General features: G+C 42.0%; 1 protein-coding gene across 5 annotated transcripts in view; it reads left to right on the forward strand.

Annotated features, from left to right (window-relative positions):
- The window catches only part of FHIP1A (FHF complex subunit HOOK interacting protein 1A), a 297893-nt gene that overhangs the window by 198412 nt on the left and 73909 nt on the right, over positions 1–25572 (forward strand). For all 5 annotated transcript variants that reach the window (XM_065904697.1, XM_065904699.1, XM_065904698.1 and 2 more), the window contains 3 exons: positions 4603–5229; positions 21690–21848; positions 23972–24058. In XM_065904697.1, the coding sequence (XP_065760769.1) occupies positions 4603–5229; positions 21690–21848; positions 23972–24058 (873 nt within the window). The remainder of the gene's footprint in view (positions 1–4602; positions 5230–21689; positions 21849–23971; positions 24059–25572) is intronic.

Genomic DNA, 25572 nt, shown 5'->3' on the forward strand with positions numbered 1-25572 from the left:
TTATATCCTTATGTATATAAATTTACATATATATTTTTATTATATTTACATTATACATATAATGTAGTATATATAATTTATATATATTAAATTTATATATGTAAATTTACAGACATGTAAATTTAATATATGTGAATTTGCACATATATGTAAATTTTATGCAAATATATAAATGACTCCATATTTATATGTGTGCATGTGTGTATATATAGTGTATATACAAAAGCTTGTATATGTTACAGTTGGTAGATCAACAGATGCCTGGCTGTAATTGGAAAACCGTTTACAGTGCTGTATCTGATCTTAGCTGGCTAATATAGTGAGCATGGGCTTTATCAGCGGTTGATTAGGTTTGTTCAGTGGTATTTGGCCTAACAAAAGTGAAAGTGAAAGTGAAAGTTGCTCAGTCGTGTCCGACTCTTTGCGACTCCATGGAATTCTCCAGGCCAGAACACTGGAGTGTGTAGCCTTTCCCTTCTCCAGGGGATCTTCCCAACCCAGGGATCAAACCTAGGTCTCCCGCGTTGCAGATGGATTCTTTACCAGCTGAGTCACAAGGGAAGCTGCCTAACAAAGTGAACTTGTTTAGTAAAGGAAATAATTGCAAAGTATATTTCCCTACTCGGATCTCTCCGCCCCCATAATTGTGTTTTTGTCCCCTAAACTGAATCCTTGAGACTAAGCACATATGGCTGAGAAAGAACCAGGGCTGGGGAGTTGGAGGCAAGATGGAGAGTGTAAGAGGGTAATCAGGGGAGTGGGTCAGGCCAGTGTGAGCTGCAGGGAACCGCAGTAGATGAGTGAAACTGTCAGCAAGCAGAAATCGGGGGCCCAGGGATGTTGGAGTTTGGTGGGAGTGATGTGAGAAGAGGGCACATAAAGGAAAAATGAAGTCAGGGTCACATCAGGAATCAGCCGACAGAACCCGAAAGGGCTCTGACCCCCTGGACGGCTGACTTGGGGCATCAGAACAGAAGCTCCTGGCGTTTCAGTGCCCGTTGTGGTCTGGGCAGGAAGCTTCGGAGGCACTGCCCGTCAGTGTGGGAACCAGGCGCAGGGCGTGGGCCCGCAGAGCCCACTTGTAAAAGCAGGTCAAGGGTGTGTCTGCCTGAAAGGGAAAGGGAGGTGGCCGGGAGCGTCCTGACACCTCGGAGGGGGAGGTTAAGGACGAGTGGCAACACAGGCAGAATCAGCACTTTGCTGAGCGTCCTGTTTCCGTGACTCACAGCCTGGTTGTAACTCACCAGTCTTTCGGGCAGTAAAGCCTCCAGGCCAGACTGGGGAATGAGTCAAGGGCCCTGTTCCAGATGACCAACAAGCCTTTTCTTTCTCGGTGGGGTTATCACAGCTCTGTTCTCATGTTTCTCTGCCCATGAACCCAGAAGGTGGTGTAGAAGAGCTTCTGTATAGGGGATACAGAGAGAGGTTTCAATGTAGAAGCTGCTATGTAGTTTACATTCTGTATAAAAGTTTCAGTTCTCTTTTCTGGGTTTTCGTGACCCCCTCCCCACCAAAAGTAGGTCTGTTTGCAGGGGAGTATCTTGGAATAAATAATATAAATGAAGATTAACCCATGAGAAAAGTGTAGTTTGTGATCATGTAAATAGTTTTGCTCTATATTTACATATATACATTTAGATATTTTAAAATATTTAAAGGCATGCATATAGAACAAACATATATGCACATATGAAAATTTATACTGGTTAGGAGTTTCCGTTAATTACTGTTTTAACTCAGTGTTTGGTCCTTTTTTTAGACATGAGGACAAATTTACTTTGTTTTTATTTTTGCTTATATTATGAAATTAGATCAATTTATAGGAAAGAAGAACTAATTAACCTTACAGTCTCATTATATCTTCAAACTCATTTCTAACTCTGGGTCTATTTGTCAATATATTTAGTTTTTAACTTAAATGATTTCTCCTTATATATTGGCATGTAGTGATATGATTCATTTCGTATTTATTTTTAATAGCATTAGTATATGGTGATGTAACATTGTGATTATAACTCTCTTATTCTTGACCATTTGGGTCAATAATATTTTTATTTTTCATTACTGAAAACATAGCTGGTGTAAACATTTTTAAACAAATGATCTTTGTGTTGTTTCCTTGAGGCATTTTCCCCAAAGTGAGATTAACAAGTCAAAGGGCAGGAACAAGTTTATAGCTTCTGTTACATGTTGCCAGATTGTTTTCTAGAGCGATGGAGCTCATTTGCAACGCCACTATCAATGTATAATGCACAGTCCCAGTTTCAGATAGTTTAGACGGTCTAAGCACACATGAGAAGTATAATTACATTTCTACCCCGAGGCCTTGCTGTATAGATAGCTCTCATAAGTAAACTCAGTATGTGAACTTTGAGATTATCGAATTAATATAAGTATGGAGCTAATTTGCTCTTTAGAATGTGGGGCTTTGAAGGGGGCTTTGGGGCTGGAGAGCATCCTGTATCGAGGTGGTGCCCCCTTTTGGGCGCCTGTGGTACTGCGATCCACGCTGGGAGACTTTGTCGAGGTCAGAACCCAGGGAAAGAAGGACAGCAGATCCCAGTGTTTCTCACAGTCCTCAGGCTTGTGAGGGGTCCTGGAGGAGTTCATGGAGGTTGGGGGAGCACTCTGCAGTCCATGCAGCCAAGAAGAGGGGATGGCCTTTGGGAAGACCTAGGCCACAAGTCCCCAAGCTGTGCATGTCCTGGGTGACTGCTAACCACAGCCTTCCTCATTGAAACTGTCAGCTCAAGGGTCTTGGGGGTAATGTTTTCGGCATCACCCTGGCAGTATTTTTAGTTTTATAATGGAAGCCGATGGAGATTACAGATTCTGTAGAAATATATTCATCCGCAAGGATAACTAGCCTAGTCTATAAATGTTCTTTTACTCTGCTTCAGAAAGGGGAAAGACTTAGACTTTTCCCTGAGAAATAAGTTTCCCTCATTGCTCACGCCTGCTGACGTAGCCTTCTTCTTTTGCCAGTTTCCGCAGTGACTTGCAAAAATTCTGTAACCTAAATACCAGAACACGTAACGGCATGTCCTAGAACTGGGCCAGGAGGGTAAGACCGAAGTGAAACGTATTCCACAGAGTGTGTGGTTCAGAAAGGCAAAAAGGAACAACTTAAAGTCATTGTAAAATGCTTGAGAATTAAATGTGTATACATTTTAAAGGAAGTGAATTGAATGGATATTTATTGTAGAAATTCCAAGTCATAAAGTTTAATGGAAGCTGAGATATAAAATTGTTTCAATTTTCAGGTACCAAAGTAGAAGTTAAGTGTTGATGGGTGGAGAGAGGTAGGAAGCATTATAAGGCCAGCAGTTAGGGAGAGAAACACCTAAACTGTCACACGAGATTGTTTATGTTTTAATTTTCAATAATTTTTTTCTTTTTTGGTGGTACATATAAATATATAAAACAAGCTCTGCCATCTTTACCATTTTTAGTCAGTGGCATTAACTACATTCATAATGTTGTGCACCCATTACTATTACTTTCAAAACTTTTTCATTACCCCAAACAGAAACTCTGTGCTTTAGGGATTTGTTTTGTAATTGGTTAGCTCAAAAATTTTTTTCTGGCTTGAAAAAATACACCATTCAAACTCTTCATGCTTAAAATTTCAACATATGCCATGCGTTAGGGGATCCTTCTAGGTATGTGTCTCAGGGCCATCCTTCTTCTCTCCTCCTTCCTATGATGCATGCTTTACTGAAGAGGGTGCTCATCCAGGAGGGCAGGGAGGGCTGTCGGGAGCATGTGAGGAGCTGCATTCTGTGGCTGAAGGCTTCAAATCAGTGCTATTTGTAGGGGAACAACCGTAGTCCTGCTGATTTAATGTATTTTAAAATTTAAAAGCCATATTATGTTCTTGACAGCTTAAAAAAAATTCAGAGCTTGTCATTACTTTGAACACAACAGCTATTACTATTTTTATGTATTTTTTTTAGTCTTTTCACTTTCATGTTTTTGATGTAGTTGATCATGATGAGTCTAATTGTATACAATTAACTTATTTTTTCATTTAACATATCACAGTTTTTTTACAATTTTGCTCAATAGTCTTCATAATAATAGGCCCAGAAATATATGCAGCTTCATTTACATAATCATATCACTTTCTTTGACATTTAGGTTGCCAACATGTGTAACTATGTTAAATGAACAACTTCAAACATCTTCTTTCTGTAGGTTTTAACCCCTTCATTTTATTCTCATGAGAGGGAGATGCAGAAGGCTCGCATATCTTTTTCCCCCAAACTTTACACTTTCTATCTTGTATTGGGATGTAGCCGGTTGACAATGTTGTAGTTTCCGGTGAGCAGTGAAGGGACCCAACCGAACATGTACACGTATCTGTCCTCCCCTGAGTCCCCCTCCCATCCAGGCTGCCACACGGCACTGAGCAGGGTTCCGTGTGCTATACAGTAGGTCCTCGTTGGTTATCCATTTTGAGTACAGCAGTTGCTCACATATATCTTGTTGGGGGTTGTGGCTCTTGCATTTTCCATGAAGATTTGGTACAGTTAGCAGCGGTATGTTTTTGTAAGCTATGGTAAACATCAGATGGATGACGCATGTTTGATTTGGTTACAGGTTGTGAAAATCTTAGAGAAGCATGACCCCTTGAAGAACACCCAGGCAAAGTACGGGCCTGTCCCTCCAGACGAGGCCAGTGCCGTTCAGAACTATGTGGAGCACATGCTCTTTCTGCTGATTGAGGAGCAGGCCAGGGGTGCTGCCATGGGGCCCATCCTGGAGTTCGTGGTCTCCGAGAACATCATGGAGAAGCTATTCCTTTGGAGCCTGAGGCGGGAGTTCACCGATGAGACGAAGATGGAGCAGCTCAAGATGTACGAGATGCTGATCACCCAGTCCCGCCAGCCTCTGCTGCACCACAAGCCCATTCTGAAGCCCCTGATGATGCTGCTAAGCTCCTGCTCGGGGACAGCCACCCCCGCTGTGGAGGCGAAGCTGGTAGTCCTGCTCAATCAGCTCTGTTCCATTCTTGCCAAAGACCCATCCATCCTGGAGCTCTTCTTCCACACCAGTGAGGACCAAGGGGCTGCGAACTTCCTCATCTTCTCCCTCCTGATCCCCTTCATTCACCGGGAGGGGAGCGTGGGCCAGCAGGCCCGGGATGCCCTGCTCTTCATCATGTCTCTGTCCGCCGAGAACAGCGTGGTGGCTCGCCACATCGTGGAGAACACCTACTTCTGCCCCGTAAGTCCTTCTCGCTGGCCCCGCTGCCTCCTGCTCTTCTCCTCTCTTGGCCTGATGAGAAATGCTTTTTTTTAAGCTTCTTTAGATTGTTATTTGCATCTCTTTTGTGCTGAAAATCTTGTTTCTTGTTTTTTTTGTTATTGTTATTTGTTTGTTTTTGGCTGTGCTGTGTGGCATGTGGGATCGTAGTTCTCCGACCAGGGATCAAACCCTTGCATTGGAAATGCAGAGTTTTAATGAATATTTTTCCTTTTTTTTCCAGCTAACTGTTCTTGTCACCTTCTATAGAAGGATGTTTAGAGGAAATATTTTGGAGGGAGGAGAGGAATTTAAGTTGAGATGCTCTATGGCTGAGCAATGTCAGTTTGAAATAAGCCAATAGAGGAAACTATATGTGTTACTGTTTCTTGGTTCATTTCTGTTGGGTTAGGAGCTATTTTGTTTTTTCTAAGAGCATCTCCTGAGCAATTTGTAAAACCTGCTCATCATATATTCTTGGCTTTTCAGGTTGGTTTTGAGCCAATGAGTCATGTCATATGGTCAGACCCCTCACAGCGGGCTTCACAAATTAATTTGTTTCCCAGCAAGATAATGACCAAAATTGTAAATGCCGAGCACTGATTTTATTTTAAAAGGAGAAATACATATTTACAGTTTGAAGTAGCAAGAAGTCCTCTACTCTGTACCGTTCCTTAAGCATATGTGGGTGAGCAACAGAGAGTAAGGCCTTATGTGGATGCCTGAGGAGTCAGGCCCAGTCATAGGCCTGGAAAATAGTCGGGACTGTCTGAGGCTCTCACAAAGCTGTACGCCTCCGATTGCTTTCTGCGGTTAGTGTCACCTTGGGAAGGGTATTTAAAGAACAGATTTATGGATTTGTAGAGTTCCATAGAATATCAAGGAGAGATAAAAAAGCCTTCTTAAGTAAACAATGCAAAGAAACAGAAAAACAATAGAATGAGAAAGAGTAGAGATCTCTTCAATAAAATGAGAGATACCAAGGGAACATTTCACGCCAAGATGGGCTCAATAAAGGACAGAAATGGTATGAATCTAACAGAAGCAGTAGATATTAAGAAAAGGTGGCAAGAATACACAGAAGAACTATACAAAAAAGATCTTCACAACCCAGATAATCATGATGGTGTGATCACTCACCTAGAGCCAGACATCCTGGAATGTGAAGTCAAGTGGACCTTAGGAAGTATCCCTATGAACGAAGGACTGAAACGGCAAGGACATAACAGAAGCAGAAGATATTAAGAGGAGGGGGCAAGAATCCACAGAAGAACTGTATAAGAAATATCTTAATGACCCGGATAACCACGATGATGTGGTCACTTACCTAGAGCTGGACATCCTGGAATGTGAAGTCAAGTGGGTCTTTGGAAGCAACACTATGAACAAAACTAGTGGAAGTGATGAAATTCCAGCTGAGCTATTTCAAATCCTACAAAGTGATGCTGTGAAAGTGCTGCACTCAATATGCCAGCAAATTTGGAAACGTCAACAATGGTCACAGGACTGGAAAAGTTCTGTTTTCCTTCCGGTTTCAAAAGAAGGGCAATTCCAAAGAATGTTCAAACTACCATACAATTGCACTCATTTCACATGTTAGTAAGGTTATGCTCAAAATCCTTCAAGCTAGGCTTCAGCAGAATGCGAACTGAGAACTTCTAAATGTACAAGTTAGATTTAGAAAAGGCAGAGAAGCCAGAGATTAAATGGTCAGAATCTATTGGATCATTAAAAAAGCAAGGGAATTCCAGAAAAACATCTACTTGTGCTTCATTGACTGTGCTAAAGCCTTTGACCTTGTGGATCACAACAAACTGTGGAAAATTCTTAAAGAGTTGGAAATAGCAGATCACCTTACCTGCCTCCTGCAAAACCTGTATGCAGGTCAAGAAGCAACAATTAGAACCAGACATGGAGCAATGGACTGGTTCAAAATTGATAAAAGAGTACGTCAAGGCTATATGTTGTCACACTGCTTATTTAACTTATATGCAGGGTACATTATGTGAAATACCAGGCTGGATGAATCGCAGGCTGGAATCAAGATTTCCAGCACGGGAGATATGGGAGATATATCAACAACCTCAGATATGCAGATGATAGTACCCTAGTGGTAGAAAGAGAAAAGGCACTAAAGAGCCTCTTGGTGAAGGTGAAAGAGGAGAGTGAAAAAGCTGGCTTAAAATGCAACATTCAAAAAAAACTAAGATCATGGTATCTGGTTTCATTACTTCCTGGCAAGTAGATGGAGAAACAGTGGAGACAGTTGCAGATTTTCTCTTCCTGGGCTCCAAAATTCCTGCAGATGATGACTGCAGCCATGAAATTAAAAGACACTTGTTCCTCAGAAGAAAGCTATGACCAACCTAGACAGCATATTAAAAAGCAGAGACGTCACTTTGTTGACAAAGGTCCATATTGTCAAAGCTATGGTTTTTCCAGTAGTCACGTACAGATGTGAGAGTTGGACCATAAAGAAGGCTGAATGCCAAAGAATTGATGCTTTTGAACTGTGGTGTTGGAGAAGACTCTTGAGAGTCCCTTGGATAGCAAGGAGATCCAACCAGTCAACCCTAAAGGGAATCAGTCCTGAATATTCATTGGAAGGACTGATGCTGAAGCTGAAGCTATAATTCTTCGGCCACCTGGTGTGAAAAACAGACTCACTAGAAAAGACCCTGATGCTGGGAAAGGTTGAGGGCAAGCGGAGAAAGGGGCAACAGGGGATGAGATGGTTAGATAGCATCACCGACTGAATGGACATGAGTTTGAGCAAACTTTGGGAGATAGTGAAGGATAGGTAAGCCTGGTGTGCTGCAGTCCATGGGGGTCACAAAGAGTAGGACATGACTTAGGAACTGAACAACAGATCTTCTGTTTTGTAAAATGTTGAGCAATGGCTATTTTTATTTTCCTAACCCAGTGAACATCTCCAGTCTATTTCCATTATGTATTCTTTTTACTGATCATCTCATTGTGTTTCTTTATAAACTGTATTGTCTTAAACGTGCCTGATTTTGCCAGAATAGTGTGTAAGGCCATTAGTGAGTTTTATAGGAACAGGCCAGGCAAATGCCATAAGTAGATTAGATTCATTGTTAATGAACACCATGTGGGTGGTTCTTGACCCAGAGCAAGGGTATTTAGAAATGTATGTGGGGTGTGTTTGGTTGTCAGGAGACATGGGGGCCTGGAAGGGAGGTCGTCTGACCTTTAGTGTGCAGGGGCCAGGGATGCTTAATGTCCAGTAGCTTGTGGAATGGTCATGCACGCAAAGAATTGCCTTGCCCCAGGTGCTAATAGCCATGCTAGTGATTGACATGCTATATTTGACTTTGAGGTTCAAGAGTAGCAATCTTCTTTATAATACTAAATTCCTGTCTTTATTAATAAACCAAACAAACCAAGGTCACTGAAGTGTCTGATGAATATTTGTTTTAGGGGGAGCAAATGAGTAAAAATTTTGAGAAATAGAGTTAAGTTCAGGGCACCATATGTCTCTTTTCTTCCAGCTTCTGACCAACAGAATCAGAAATTGCAGAAAGTGTGTGTGTGGCCTCAGTCACTCAGTCATGCCCAACTCTTTGTGGCTCCATGGACTGTAGCCCGCCAGGCTCCTCTGTCCATGAGATTTTGTAGGCAAGAGTACTGGAGTGGGTTGCCATTTCCCCCAAAGACCGAGAGTCAGATGGGAAGTAAAGAACTGATTCCATTCATCTGTGCCAGCATAATAAATCTCCTTTCCTTATTTCCTTCAACAGAATTATAAACTAGATTATAATCCTTTTAAAAGAACATAGCGTTAGGCAAAAGTGTAACTTCTCACCCTGAATCTGAGTGTCTATATTAGTTTTCTTTTAAAAGACCCACAACTAATTGGTTAGAGTGTAATTGCCTCACAGTACTGCACTGGTTTCCGCTGTTCCATGAAGTGAATCAGCCCTGTGTATGCACATATCCCCTCCCTGGAGCCTGCCTTGCACCTCCACCCTCATCCCAGCCCTCTAGGTCATCACAGAGCCCGAGCTGAGCTTCCTGCGCCACACACAGCAGCTTCCTAGCAGCTGTATCAGTTTTCTGTTGCCACTGTAACACATTCCCAGAAACTCTGTGGCTTTAAATAACACTGATGCTTATCTTACAGTAGTATCTTCTTGCGATAGATTACAAGTCCAACAGGTCTTACTGGGCCAACCTTAGGATGTTGACGGGGCTTGCTCCTTTTTGGAGACTGTCATGGTGAGTCCTTTTCCTCACCTTCTCCAGCTTCCAGAGGCCACCCACATCCCTCAACTCATGGCTCGCTCCTTCCCTTCCACAGTCAGCAGTATGACATCTCTCTCACCATCCTTTTGGAGTCATGGCTCCCCCGACTTTGCTCCTCTGCCTCCCTCTTCCACTTCCACAAGAACCCTTGTAATTATGTTGTGTTTACCTGGATCATCCAGAATTTAAAGATTTTTAAGATCATCCCTGCTTAAAGATGAGCTAATTAGCACCCCTATTTCCATCTGCATCCTTAATTTTCCTTTGCCATAGAACCTAACTTGTTTATACACTCAGGTATTAGGATGTAGACAGCTTTGTGGGAGTTAGTCTGCCTCCCACAATTACCGTACTCATTCAGTTTGGAGAGATCTTGGAGAAGTTTGATGAAGAACACAGCATAGTCAGGATTCTTGTAGTTTAATCTGACCATGTAAGTTTGGGAGTTGTTGAGGAAGCAAGGACACCCATTAGGGTCTAGAAACAAGAGTGATAGGAATGAGGATATGAGAGGCACTGGATCTGAGCAGTGTTGTGACGGCAGAGGCTCATTAAAGAACGGACTTTTTCACGAGGGGACTGTGCAGAGGTTTTGAGTTTGACTTATTTGAATTGCTTCGGGTAGTTCTACTGTCCAAGAAGGAGTGCAGGTATTGAAACAAATCAAAATATTTGGGCAGTTCACTCGGTCAGTATCTACAGGGCAATTTCAAAAGCATCACAATTCTAAAGTATCTTGAGGAAATCTAACAAATACGTAAAAGGCTTTGCAAGGAAAATTATGGAACTTTATTGAAGGGCATAAAATAAGACAGAAATAGATGGAAAGCCCTGCAGTTTGTAGATACTGTGTAGATAATGCTTTTCTGCAAATCAATCTGTGAAGTTAACACAATTTATGTTTTACAACTTTTTATTGTGGAAAAAAGCAGAACATAGAAATGGAACAAAATACAGAAATTTGAAAGAATACTAAAAGGAACACCATATACATAGTGCTTAAATTCAAAGTTGTTGATATGTGTCATACTTTGGTATACTTACCATCTGTGCTCTTTGGTTTTGCTGTGCCACTTGAAATTAAATTATAGACATCAAGTATTTTAATATGTATCTCCTTCAAATAAGGACACGCTCCTACACAACCACACTACTGTTATTATACCTAAGAAAATTGTACAGTAGTTCTATAATATGATCTAATAACTAGTTTCCCAGTTATGCCACAAATGACTTTTACAGATTCCACCCCCAACCCCAAACTAGAGTCCAATACAAGGTACATTTCAAACTGTACACTTCTGACTGTCGTGTATCTCTGGTCTGTTAATTCACAACAGGTTGCCTCTTTTATCCTCATGGCGGTGACCTTGTAAGAGTTCAGCCACTGTCTTTAGAACACCCCATGTTCTAGGTTTGTTTCTTTATGTAGTTTGACAGGTCCCTATCACTAATATTTCCTGAAAATCGGGAGTTGGGTCTAAATGCCTGGTTAAATTCAGGTTAAGTACATTTAGTAGGAATACTTTATAGGTGATGCCATAAATGACAGGAAGCACATGTTAGGTTGTACCACTGTTCGTGATAGCATAGGTAATCACTCGGTTGTTTAAGGCGGTAATCCTTCGATCCCTGGGTTGTAAAGATAAAACTTCCCCTTTGTAAATTTTAAGGTATAATTGGTGAGATGTTAACGTGACTTAAAATCCCAGTAGAGTTTCTGAAGGAACGTGGCAAATTGATGCTAAATATCATATGCGTGCATGCTAAGCTGCTTCGGTCATGTCCGACTCTTTGCGACCCAGTAGATAGTAGCCCACCAGGCTCCTCTGTCCTTGGTTTTCTCCAGGCCAGAATAGTGGAGTGGGCGTCCATTCCCTCCTCCAAGGGGTCTTCCTGACCCAGGGATTGAACCCAAGTCTATTATGTCTCCTACATTGGCAGGCGGGTTCTTCACCACTTGCGCTACCTGGGAATAGCTGAAATAATTATATGAATAATGATAACTGTAATATATTTGTTGAGAGCTAACTATATGCCAGCTACTATTGTTAGTGCTTTATATGTGTTAATTCATTGATTTCTCACAACTATTGGAACTAGTGTTATTCTTCTTTTATAGATGAAGAAATTCAGGTACAGTGAGTGACTTGGTGTAAATTCATACAAGGCCACATGGCTAGTAAGAGACAGGGTTAGGATTTGAACCAGAGCAGTCTGACTCAGTCACCCGTATGCTTAACCCCTATCTTGTACATGAGTGATAAAATACTAAGACTTTGTATAAAGCAATGATCGTAAAGAAAAGATATAAGAAGAACAATAACACCCAAGGATCAAATGTGCATCTCTTACGTCTCCTGCATTGGCAGGTGGGTCCTTTACCACTAGTGGCACCTGGGAAGCCCGTATGTTACACACATATTTGCAAATGGTTATTACCCAAAATATGTAAAAATATTTGTAATGCTACAAATTAGTAAGAAAATGATGAAACGTGCGTGAAGGATATGAACCAGCAGTTCCCAAAAGACCCCAAACCAGATACATGTGAAAATATGGTCATCTTCCCTAGCGTCAAGTAAACACAAATGAACTTACAGTGAGACAACAGGTAACGGCATCAGAGTGGTTAAGCATTAGATGTCCAGTAACACCACGTTGGTACAGTAACTCAAGAAAGCAGTGTGGCAGTATTGCCCTGAGAGCTCAGTTGGTGAAGAATCCGCCTGCAATGCAGGAGACCTGGGTTCGATTCCTGGGTTGGGAAGATCCCCTGGAGAAGGGAAAGGCTACCTACTCCAGTATTCTGGCCTAGAGAATTTCATGACTGTATATTCCGTGGGGTCTCAAAAAGTCAGACATGACTGAGCGACTTTCACTTTCAAGGAAATTGAGTGTTTGCGTGCCAGGTAGTCCTGCATCTTCGCTTCTCGACATCTCCCCTAGGGAAGCCTGGCACATGTTTACAAGGGTACATGCACAGAGATATTCTGTGGGATAGTGATGTGAAGGAGAAAAAGAGAACTAAGAAAAAGATAAAATGGTATATATGATGTCAACGGAATACTCCTCAGCATTCAGAATGAGTGGATCACTGAGCATTATTCCACTGCATCTACATCTATCTATCTACCACATCTTTTTTATCTATTCAACTCTTGATGGACACTGAGGTTGCTCCCATAGCCTGGCTGTTATAAATAGAGCTGCGGTGAACACTGGGGGGCTGTATCTGTTTGAATTAGTGCTTTGTTTTCCTTGTATAAAAATGGAGTGAAATTTTGCCATTTGAAATAGCATGGAGGGACCTGGGTGGTATTATGCTTAGGAAATAAGTAAGAGACAGACACATACTGTATGTATTCACTTGTATGTGGAACCTAAACATGACAAAAGAGAAACAGACTCACAGATGTAGGGAACAAGCCAGTGGTCATCAGAGGGGAGAGGGGCTAGGATCAGGGCAAAATAGGGTGACTGGTACAGACTACTCAGTATAAAATAAGTTACAAGGATGTTATGTACAGCATAGGAAGGAAATATAGTAAATATTTTATAATAATTTTGAATGGAGTCTAATGTATAAGAATATCAAGTTACTATGTTGAATTATCTTGAAACTAATAATAAGTCAACTGTGTGTGCATGCTAAGTCACTTCCATCATGTCCAACTCTTTGCAACCCTCTGGGTTGTAGCCTGCCAGGCTCCTCTGCCCTTGGAATTCTCCAGGCAAGAATACTGGAGTGAGTTCCCATGCCCTCTTCCAGGGGATCTTCCTGGCCAGAGACTGTACCTGCGTCTGCTGTGGCTCCTTCATTGCAGGCAGATTCTTTTACCCCTGAGCCACTGCAGAAGACAAGTCAACTGTACTTCAATAAAAAATAAATGAATTACATTTCACATTTATTAGCATGTAACTGCACCTACATGTGTGAACACCAATAAACCTAAAAACAAAAAGCATAAAATCTAAAAGCATGTTCCATATAGTAGTGTTAACATTTGCATAAAACTTATGTAAACTTTTAAGACAACATCTTAGTGTGTACTGTTTTTTTGATACATATGAATAGAGTAGAAGTACAGAAACAGGCACAGAAATAATATATATTAAGCTCAGGACTGTGGTTACTTTTGGGTGCAGAGGAAGGAGAGATGATGGAGATTGGAATAGGGTTTAGCTCTACTTGTAATGTTTTGTTTTTTGAAAAATAAAGAGCACTCTGAAGAAATTAAGGCTGTCAGGAAGCATTTAACAGGAGGCTTCCCGTGTGCTGTTATGGATCTGTCAGGAACCCTCTGGCCCTTATTAATTCCTGAATATTCAGGAATTAAGAGGAGAGGCACGCCTTTCCCGGGGCTGAGGAATCCAGGCATTTCCTTTGTTAGTTTCTCATTATGGTGATAAGTACCCTCTTCTCTCTTTAATAGGGATCGCCTTGTGTTTTGTAAGTCTGGAATTTTAATCTTTATCTTTGCTGAGAGAAACTACAGTATATATGCCCACGCCATGTTGATTAAAACACCTTTGATCCATCAGAGCTTTGGTCCCCGTGTCTGTCTTTCTTTCTCGTCCTCTTTTTCTCTTTATCTCTCTATTTCTGGCTGGTTTCCTAGAGGGCGAAAGCTGGCTGCGTAACCCAGGGAATGTTAGCCTCTTTCCTCCTTTCACTTTCTCATCGTCGACTCCGGACCACCAGGTTCCGGTCCATTAAAGGACCAACATATGGCAAAACAAAATCTGTTAAATCTTGGGAATGATTTTCTATTTTGTTTTACATGTTCGTAATATGTCATATTTTAAAGATTTAAGCATGTTAGGACTAGAATGGAGCCTACTTTTAAGTGTTTAAATTTCCACTTACTAAGTTATAGGTAGATTTCACTGAGTAGTTGTTGCTTTTATAAAAACATGTTTTAAAACACTGTATACAGTTCATTAAAATTGGAGGAAAAGCATCTCCAGCTGACCTTATTTGCTAGAATGGAACGCAGTGCTTCGTTGTGTTAAGTTGCCCCTTAGGATAGATCCTGTAATCTCATTTGTTCCCAGTTTTCTATAATTACATCTGACAACATAATTAAAAAAAAAGACCTCTTTATGTTGAAGATAAAAGCATACTCTATTAACCATCTGGCTAAGGACCACAATTGACAAAAAGCTTTTTCTAATTAGTATGATTGTCAAAGTGTGTTAGCATCAGGCTTTGGAAAGAGTAATGGCTCTTTAAGGAAACTGGACCACTTTTGGAAACTTTTGTTCTGTGGTTTATAGGAAGAGCTTGCTGGTTCTGCCTCTTGTCTCAGGATGCGTTTTCCCAAGAAGAGAAAGATAATAAGGATACTCTAGGGAAGAATTTAGTGCCCACGAATGGTTGGGGACTCAGAATGACCCTTGCTTCTTATGATTTTTTAAAACCAAGTATTGATGATTAAGCCCTTGTCACTTGTTACATGTTGGCAGAAGTTGAAAACAGCCTATATATACATTTGGAAATGCATATTGAAATAAGCAACCTTTAGATACACAGCCGCAGGTAGAAAGTTATTTATCCCATATATAAAATTTATGAGGCTTTTTATTTTGGCATGTTGTCGCAAATGGTCCCCACCAGGTGTTTCACTGCTAGCTTCAGACTAAAGCCATCTGCTGACAGTCTTCTTTGCTTTTGCTGAAATTAACTGGGTACTATTAGGTGTTTAAAGTTAAAGGTGAACCTTTCCTGATGGTTCACTGCTCTGTGCTCGTCATTCCCCCCCCCCCATTGGAAACATTGCTGTGTATAAACCATGATGTCCACTTCTTTACATGCATGATTTCTTCTAATTGTTGCAACAACTCAGTGAGGAGACTGAGCTTTGGACAGCTTTAATAACTGACTGTTAGTGACAAAGCCGAAGCCATGATCGTCTGATACTGAAATCCAGGGTCTCAGCAGTTAGCATGCTGCTCTGTCCTGCTGTCAGGGAAGTAGTTTGCTTTTCTAATTGTTGGTCATCTTTAGCATTTTATGTGGTCATTCGTTCTTTTTAAGACTTGAGAAAAGATAAATTAAAAATATTGGGTTATACGACTTCCCTGGTGATCCAGTGCAGGGGATCGGGTTTGATCCCTAGTCAGGGAACTAAGATCGTGCATACCACACGGCACAGCCAAAAACAGTGGTGGTGGGAAGGGGTGGTGGCGTTGCTATGTTGGGAATAAGTTTAATGTTTTACCATCACTTTTTGGTGGTCAGGATTAATAAAGGGCTAAAATAATGGATGAGCATTTAAAAATATTAACTGTTGAATGTCAATATATATTTTGAATTTTTAAGTTAAAATTGTCTTAGATTATATCATCAAGTTCTTGGAAAAATTATCTGCAAACCTGTTGTTGCCTCTCCTTTCTCTTCTTCCTGTTCCCATAATATTCCCTGCATTGTTTTTTTGAATGAGTGAGTGAATAAAGGTCAGCAGGAAGTAGTCACCAGTAGTAACAGTCTTTCTTGTATTTACTGGTTGATCAGCTGTCTCCTCCATCTCACCTGGTCAGACTTGTTCAGTGCTTGTTCCTCAGTCCTGACATGGTGCCTGGCCTATCGTTGGTGTTCTAGAAATGCATGTGGACTGGATGAAGGGATCTGAAATCTGAGCAATGTCTTGGAAAGGATAAATATTTAGCAGAAAGGATTTGCAGTCTTGCTCTTAAGGCCATGTAGTCCTCTTCATTCTGCAGACTCTTTTCTCCCATGCTTCTTTGCTGTGCTGAAGACAATTGCAGGTCTGTTCTCTGGCTCCGCTTCTAGAGAACCGCACAGGTGTCAGCGTCCAGGGGACACACTGCACTGTCCTCTGGTGCAGGCGGGTGGAGTTCCCGTCTCAGCCATGCCCTTTTCAGGACACTCTTTAAAAAAGTGAATATTAGGTATGTGTTATTTTTAATTACTGTCACTGATGGATGTAATTTGAAAATTAATGTTGCTGTAATTATATTGATATACTGAATAGTTATTCCCAGCTTCTTAGTCAGACAAATTAAGCCTGTCTTTATGAATTCATCTTCAAAGGCTCAAAGTGGTTAAGGAATCGGGGGTATGCAGAATTAAAGCCTTTCTTCTGTGGTTAATTTAGCATGAGTTAGCAAATGTAATTGATTTTAAAAATGTGGCATCAAGATTAGATTTCCCTTCAAGGAGAACTTTTGGTCTCTGTTCTTTCTTGCCAGAGGTTTCTGATTTATAACAAGGAGCTCACTGGGGTCACATTCAAAACAGGAATTAAAGTGATTTGTTTGGGTTTGCTGACAAGGAGTTAAATGCTTTAAATAGGGGACATTCTTTCTTGGGACTGCAGATGCCCTGATTTTGAAAAAGAGATACACGGGCTGTCTTGTTGCCTGCTGTATACCCTGTGCTTAACATCGTGCCTGTCCTGAGGGTGCTCAGCGACTTTTCTTTTAAACAAGAGACTGAATGAATGAGTGAATGAAGGTCACTAGGAAACAGAATAGAGAAGTGTATATGATCTTTTGATTTTCCAGTGTTGAAATGGCTCATCTCGTTCCCTTGCTGCCCTCTCACACTCTGCATTGGCTGCTGTGCCCCGCCCCGCCCCTTCCAGCCCCCGCCCCGCCCCTTCCAGCCCCGCCCTGTTCTGCCCCGCCCCTTCCAGCCCCGCCCCGCCCCTTCCAGCCCCGCCCTGTTCTGCCCCGCCCCTTCCAGCCCCGCCCCACCCCTTCCAGCCCCGCCCTGTTCTGCCCCGCCCCTCCCCGCCCCCGCCACCACTCCCTCCTGTGGCGTCCATCATCGGTTTCTCTGCACCCAGACCTCCAGGTGCCCGGTGGCCGGGTCTGCCCTGTGTTATTGACGGCTGTGTTCTCAGGCCAAGTACTGCTGGGGTCTGACTGGCAGATCACCCCAGTCTGCAGGGTGGACGGGAGTGAACTGGTCAGGCCAGGCGAGATGGAGAAGACAGACCTTAAACTAACGCACGCAAGGAAGGCAGTTGCGGTACGGAGGGCTGCAGGGGGCGCTGTGGGAACAAGCCAGGGGAAAGGGGGAGGCGACTGCTGGTAGATACTTTTTCCAAGTATGGCATACCTGGAGCCACACCTCCTGGCTTTCCCTGTCTGATGTCAGGCATCATGGATTGTCATAGCTCACCATCTGAACCTCCCTTCCCTTCTCTCTCTGGTCTGTGTAAAGCCTGAGGTCTCATGTTTTTGTCTTTTCATACCGTTCGTGGGCTTCTCAAGGCAAGGATACTGAAGTGGTTTGCCACTGCCTTCTCCAGTGGACCACGTTTTGTCAGAACTCTCCACCATGACCTGTCCATCTTGGGTGGCCCTGCACGCATGGCTCATGGTTTCATTGAGTTAGACCATGCTGTGGTCCATGTGATCAGTTTGATTGGTTTTCTGTGATAGTGCTTTTCATTCTGTCTACTCTCTTATGATTATACAGTGGGAATGACAGATAGACAAGGGACTAGATCTGATAGAGAGCCTGAAGAACTATGGACAGAGGTTTGTGACATTGTACAGGAGGCAGTGATTAAGATCATCCCCAAGAAAAAGAAAAGCAAAAAGGCAAAATGGGTGTCTGAGGAGGCCTTGCAAACAGCTGAGAAAAGAAGAGAAGCGAAAGGTAAAGGAGAAAAGGAAAGATATTCCCATCTGAATGCAGAGTTCCAAAGAACAGCAAGGAGAGATAAGAAAGCCTTCCTCAGTGGTCAATGCAAAGAAATAGAGGAAAACAACAGAATGGGAAAGACTAGAGATCTCTTCAAGAAAATTAGAGATACCAAGGGATATTTCACGGAAAGATGGACTCAATAAAGGACAGAAATGGTATGGACCTAACAGAAGCAGAAGATATTAAGAAGAGGTGGCAAGAATACAAGAAGAACTATACAAAAAAGATCTTCACGACCCAGATAATCATGATGGTGTGATCACTCACCTAGAGCCAGACATCCTGGAATGTGAAGTCAAGTGGGCCTAAGGAAGCATCATTACGAACAAAGCCAGTGGAGGTGACGGAATTTCAATAGAGCTATTTCAAATTCTAACAGATAATGCTGTGAAAGTGCTGCACTCAATATGCCAGCAAATTTGGAAAACTCAGCAGTGGCTACAGGACTGGAAAAGGTCAGTTTTCATTTCAATCCCAAAGAAAGACAATGTCAAAGAATGCTCAAACTACCGCATAGTTGCACTCATTTCACGTGCTAGTAAAGTAATACTCAAAATTCTCCAAGCCAGGCTTCAACAGTATGTGAACCGTGAACTTCCAGATGTTCAAGCTGGTTTTAGAAAAGGCAGAGGAACCAGAGATCACATTGCCAACATCCGTTGGATCATTGAAAAAGCAAGGGAGTTCCAGAAAGACATCTACTTCTGCTTTATTGACTATGCTAAAGCCTTTGTTGTGTGGGAATCACAACAAACTGTGGAAAATTCTGAAAGAGATGGGAATACCAGACCACTTTACCTGCCTCCTGAGAAATCTGTATGCAGGTCAAGAAGCAACAGTCAGAACCAGACATGGAGCAACAGACTGGTTCCAAATTGGGAAAAGAGTACATCAAGGCTGTGTATATTGTATAAGTTAAATAAGTATTGCTTATTTAACTTATATGCAGAGTACATCATGAGAAACGCTGGACTGGATGAAGCACAAGTGGGAATCAAGATTGCTGGGAGAAATATCAGTAACCTCATATATGCAGATGACCCTTACGGCAGAAAGTGAAGAAGAACTAAAGAGCCTCTTGATGAGGGTGAAAGAGGAGAGTGAAAATGTTGACTTAAAACTCAGCATTCAAAAAACTAAGATCATGGCATCTGGTCCCATCACTTCATGGCAAATAGATAGGGAAAAACTGGAAACAGTGAAAGGTTTTCTTTTCTTGGGTTCCAAAATCACTGCAGATGGTGACTGCAGCCATGAAATTAAAAGATGCTTACTCCTTGGAAAAAAAGTTATGACCTAGACAGCATATTAAAAAGCAGAGACAGTACTTTTCTGACAAAGGTCCATCTAGTCAAAGCTATGGTGTTTCCAGCAGTCGTGTATGGATGTGAGAGTTGAACTATAAAGAAAGCTGAGCACCGAAGAATTGATGCTTTTGAACTATGATATTGGAGAAGACTCTTGAGAGTTCCTTGGACTGCAAGGAGATCCAACCAGTCTATCCTAAAGGAAATCAGTCCTGAATATTCATTGGAAGGACTGATGCTAAAGTTGAAACTCCAATACTTTGGTCACCTGATGTGAAGAATGGACTCATTAGAAAAGACTCTGATGCTAGGAAAGATTGATGGCAGGAGGAGAAGGGGATGACAGAGGATGAGATGGTTGGATGACATCATCACCTCAATAGACTTGAGTTTGAGTAAACTCTGGGAGTTGGTGATGGACAGCTTTGTGTGCTGCAGTCCACGGGATTGCAAACATTTGCAAACATTTGGACACGACTGAGTGACTGAACTGTACTGAACTGAACTGAGGTCTCATCTCCATGTGATGGCTCCAGAGCTCTGTCTACTGGGCTCTCCACTGGTTTGTCCCTTCAGTTCTGTGTCTGACCTGCAGAATACTGCAGGGTCTGATTCAGGCATGCCTCGCCAGGCTCCTTCCACCTGTAAATCTTCACTCCAGTAATACTGCAATTCTCTTCATTCCCGGAAGGTGCCATCTTTTTTTGCTCCTTCATGCTTTTTACATTCTCTGCTCCAAATATTCTTGCTTCCAACAATATAAGAACTTTTAAAAATAATAAAGCTCAATAAGAACTTTTTCTGGCTCTTACTCATTCTTCAACAGCTCTTGGGTATCACTTCTGAGAACATTTCGTGCTCCTAACACTCCAAGTCTGGGTTTATCCACAGTGACATATTTTCTCTGATGTAGTCTGAGCATTTATTACACTCCTCTAATTGCCTGTTATCTCTTATTAGTCTGTGAGATTGGTGAATGCTTTGCTATGTCTTCTTTGGGCCTAACTCAGAAGGGGCTGTTTTCTTGAATGCTTCTCTCCCGTTTGAGCTCCTTATAACCTTAGGTTTACCCTAGAGCAGCACCTTTCACAGGTCACTCCCTTGCTTCTGTTCTGGGCACTTCCTGTGCATCCTTTGCACACCTGCCAGGTCGGCATCCCTACGGTGCTGGCTAGCATCACTTCCGTGTACCGTGAAATCCATTGTTTTCCTTGGGTCCGTTTTCCACAAGGTAAAGCTAGCAGGCACTCAGCATAAGTGAGTGTCTGCTAGTTTTTTCTGCATTTTGTACGTTTCTGTCTTGGTTTAAGGCATCAGCATTTTCTTAATGACCAAGCTGGAAAATGTGACAGTTTGGAGTTCTCATTGATTGGCAGTGACTGAAGCCGAGCGCTGTCAGTGTTACCCAGGAACAGAGCAGGGGGAGGAGGTAAACCTCCTGCCTTTGGGTTAAGACTGGGTTGGTGGATATTTCAGTTAGAGCACCCTCCCCTCCGCCTGACATGTGAGCCTGCCGTTTCTTAATCCTTTTTCCCCACTGCCGATGCTTCAGTTTAGACCTCTCTAGCTCGGTTTGAAATATCTCAGGGGTTTCTTCTAGACTTTGTGGAGATGAGATGAACGTGCCTTCTAGAGTGGCAACAGCGTGTGTCAGCCATGACCTTGACCACGCCTGCTGGAATCTTTCTCATACAGCTGCTCATGGTTCTCCTGTGACGCCTTCTGCCCCGGCCACCTGAGTCCCAGGCGCTCCCGGTGGACAGGGGTGCGGGCCGTGTCTGGGTGTGCGCTCAGCAGCGTGGGACAGAACACGTTGTTGCTGAGTTTGCTCCTCTCCTGCACACACTGGGGGCCCTAACCATGTTTCCTTCATCTTGCATCTGCCTCCCTCCCGGCACTCCAGCCCGGCACCGGAGAGATCAGCAGCCCGTGGTATCCGTGGTATCCGTGGAGGTATCAGCCGAGGACTCGGTGCTCCCGTTCCTCCTCCCTCCTCCTTCCAGCGTCCTTCCGGGTTCCCTCCAGGCTGACAGCCTCTCAGGCGGGAACCCCTCGCTACCCGCAGGCGGGAACCCCTCGCTTCCTGAAGTGCAGTCCGGGTCAGCGGCAGTGGCATCGGGTGGGAGCCACAGCTGCAGGTGAAGAACCCAGGGGAAGTACTGATTGCATTTCGTTTCTGAACCCAGGTGCTTGCGACGGGGCTCAGCGGCCTGTACTCTTCGCTGCCTACCAAGCTGGAGGAGAAGGGTGAGGAGTGGCACTGCCTGCTGAGGGACGACTGGCTCCTGCTCCCGCCGCTGGTCCAGTTCATGAACTCGCTGGAGTTCTGCAACGCCGTCATTCAGGTGAGAGTGGCCGGGGTCCACCACGGCCTTCCAGGACACAGACGATATGCTGAGTCAGCGGATCACATCGGCCTTCCTTCTCTTATTGCAGTCAGTGTTTGTGGAACACTGATGCTTTACTTTAAGCCTGTTGAATGTCCTGGAATGAGTAAAAATGTTGGTTTATAGGTTTGGGGGAAGTTTTAATTGAGAAAGAAAAAGAGTACATTTTCTTTATCTTCCTTATAAAAAGTGTTAATTCTGTTTTGATTATCCATTTAACCATCAAAAATAAGTTCAATGCCGGACTTATTAAATGGATTTTTTTAGGCTTCTAAGTACTCCAAATTATACCATTTTTACTTCAAGGTCTTCTTGGGAGTCTACAAAGCAAAACACTTTATTTTGCTTAATTGTGCATACTACATAAAGGATATTGTTATCTCAATTGAATTTAGAAGACGTTAAGCATCTTCTTAGCAACACAAATTAAATTTGCTTTGAAATTGGCCTGCTTCGGGGGAAGAACAGCCACTGAACTCAAGTATATTTGGCTTTTTGATTAGATTCTTACCTTCAAATTTCTTGTTACTGTTTTCAATAAAAAATCAGATTGTATATATACTTAAGGGTATAGTAGGTTTTCATTGAAAAATGTTTTATTTCTATATAGGACAAATATTACCTTAATACTAGATTTATTAAGAAATAAAATTTCTTTATGGTGATTGTAAGGGGAAAAATGTTAGTTATAATCTGTTCATCTATCAAATGAAAAAATAGCTTCTGGAAGAAAATGCAAGTAAATTACTTCAGTTCCCGTCTCATTTTTATTGCTAAGTCAAAGGAGATTTTATTTATGTATAAGATAAATGGATTACATCTTAAGTTGTTTTTTCTTTTATTGTTACAGTCTATCAACATTTTCTTGTGGAAGTTTGTAGAAATAAAAAAGATGTAACTATTAGTTTCTCCCCAAATGTACACAGAGAGGGAGATTATCAGTAATTTAAAGATCTAGCCCCACTTCCCTAGAAATTGCTTTTTACTTTATTGTTTGACTCTGTTTTTACTTTTTTTAAAGAAAGAGAAAGCTAACAAGCATGGTTGAGAACAGAGATATGATATAGTTTATATCATATTCTGAGACTGAAGCCATATGCTTTTAAGATTTTTGTTTGGGGTACTACTGCAAAGATTACAGTTGACCTTTGCACCTGAAGGTTTCACAGCTGTGGATTCTACCAACAGATCTGGAAGTATTTCTGGAAGAATCCAGAAAGTTCCAAAGGGCAAAACTTGAATTTATTGTATGCCACCAACTATTTACATAGCATTTATATTGTGGTTACAACTATCTGTATTTTATTAGCCATTATAAAGTAATTTAGAGATGATTTATAGTTTATGGGAAGATGTATGTGGATTATATGAAAATACTATGCCATTTTTATTTATAAGAGACTTAAGCATCCACAGATTTGGGTATTGTGGCAGTGGGGGCTGGTCATCCCAGAACCAATTCCCCATAGATACCGGGGATGATCATATTTATAAAAGACGTCAGTAGGGCTTATCCATACTAAATATATTTTGAAACTTAAATATAGGAAATGTTGTACCTCTGATAATGTTTTCTGCTTTTTAGCATTATCTGTTTTTTATGAAAAGATTTTCTAAATGCCTTCCTCCCCAATATAAATGATTTTATCAGAGAATGCATTTCAAAATGAGAAATTTTTTCTGCTGACAAAATAAATGGTTTTAACTGTCCATTATGTTATTTTTTTAAAATTAGTCACAAGTTGAGATAGGACATAGGTGAAGTTACGGAGCAAAAATTATCCATTCCAGTTTGTTGACTTTCATTTATGAGCCCATGTACATATTCAGTCTATTTATTATATATTTTTAATTTTTTTTCAAACAGAAATTTTAAATTACTGGTTTTAAAATTTGGAAGTCCAGGCTATTTTTTTATACTGGAATAAACCATCTGGAAAAATTACATGGTGGTTTGAAGTGTGAATTATTCTTTAGCCATGAAATAAATGGCCAACATTTGGATTTCCTTTTTGAATTCCGGTTTGATTTTAAGAAGATCTAAAGATTGTCTTTTTCATGCCTGTTTCTTTCTCTCTTAGGTGGCTCACCCCCTGATTCGTAATCAGCTTGTCAATTACATTTACAACGGGTTCTTGGTACCGGTCTTGGCTCCAGCTCTGCATAAGGTCAGTGACAGGCTGATGTCATCTTTTGTCTGTTTCTTGTACAACTGATAGAAACCGAGGAAGGGAGACACAGTATAGTTGACTTGGTGGTGACTGAGCTTTATTTTCCTTCTCATTTCATCCATGTTCCTTACCAGTGTCAATTACAGATCTTAGTGATGGTGACAGCTTAAGTCTGACAGGATCCATTTGACGTGTGAATGAATATCAAGTAAGCTGGTCTAAATGAACATTGGCACCTGGACTGACTCTTGTGTCTACTTGAGTTCATAGGTAGCAGCCACTTGGAACTCTCTGTTAAGGTCTCCTCTGAGCTAACATGGCTCATAGTTTCATTGAGCTGGACAAGGCTGTGCTCCATGTGATCAGTTTGGTTAATTTTCTGTGATTGTGGATTTCATTCTGTCTGCCCTATGATGGATAAGGATTAGAGGCTTATGGAAGCTTCCTGATGGGAGAGACTGATAGAGGAGGAAACTGGGTCTTGTTCTGACGGGCGGGGCCATGTTCAGTTCAGTCGCTCAGTCGTGTCCGACTCTTTGCAACCCCATGGATGGCAGCACTTCAGGCCTCCCTGTCCATCACCAGCTCCCGGAGTTTACCCAAACTCATGTCCATTGAGTTGGTGATGCCATCCAACCATCTCATCCTCTGTCATCCCCTTCTCCTCCTGCCGTCAATCTTTCCCAGCATCAGGGTCTTTTCAAATGAGTCAGCTCTTTGCATCAGGTGGCCCAAGTATTGGAGTTTCAGCTTCCACATTAGTCCCTCCAACGAACACTCAGGACTGATCTCCTTTAGGGTGGACTGGTTGGATCTCCTTGTAGTCCAAGGGACCTCCAGTGTCTTCTCCAACACCACAGTTCAAAAGTATCAATTCTTCAGCTCTTAGCTTTCTTTATAGTCGAACTCTCACATCCATACATGACTGCTGGAAAAACCATAGCTTTGACCAGACGGACCTTTGTTGGCAAAGTAATGTCTCTGCTTTTTAATGTGCTGTCTAGGTTGGTCATAACTTTTCTTCCAAGGAGTAAGTGTCTTTTTATTTCATGCCTGCAGTCACTATCTGCAGTGATTTTGGAGCCCCCAAAATAAAGTCTCTCACTGTTTCCACTATTTCTCCATCTATTTGCCATGAAGTGATGGGACCAGATGCCATGATCTTTGTTTAGTGAATGTTGAGCTTTAAGCCAACTTTTTCACTCTCCTCTTTCACTTTCATCAAGAGGCTCTTTAGCTCTTCTTCACTTTCTGCCATAAAGGTGATATCATCCGCATATCTGAGGTTATTGATATTTCTCCCAGCATTCTTGATTCCTGCTTGTGCTTCATCCAGCCTAGCATTTCTCGTGATGTACTCTGCATATAGGTTAAAATAAGCAGGGTGACAATATACAGCCTTGACATACTCCTTTTCCTATTTGGAACCAGTCTATTGTTCCATGTCCAGTTCTAACTGTTGCTTCCTGACCTGCATACAGGTTTCTCAAGAGACAGATCCGGTGGTCTGG

The sequence above is a fragment of the Muntiacus reevesi genome, chromosome 13 (assembly GCF_963930625.1).
Source record: "Muntiacus reevesi chromosome 13, mMunRee1.1, whole genome shotgun sequence".
NCBI lineage: Eukaryota > Metazoa > Chordata > Mammalia > Artiodactyla > Cervidae > Muntiacus > Muntiacus reevesi.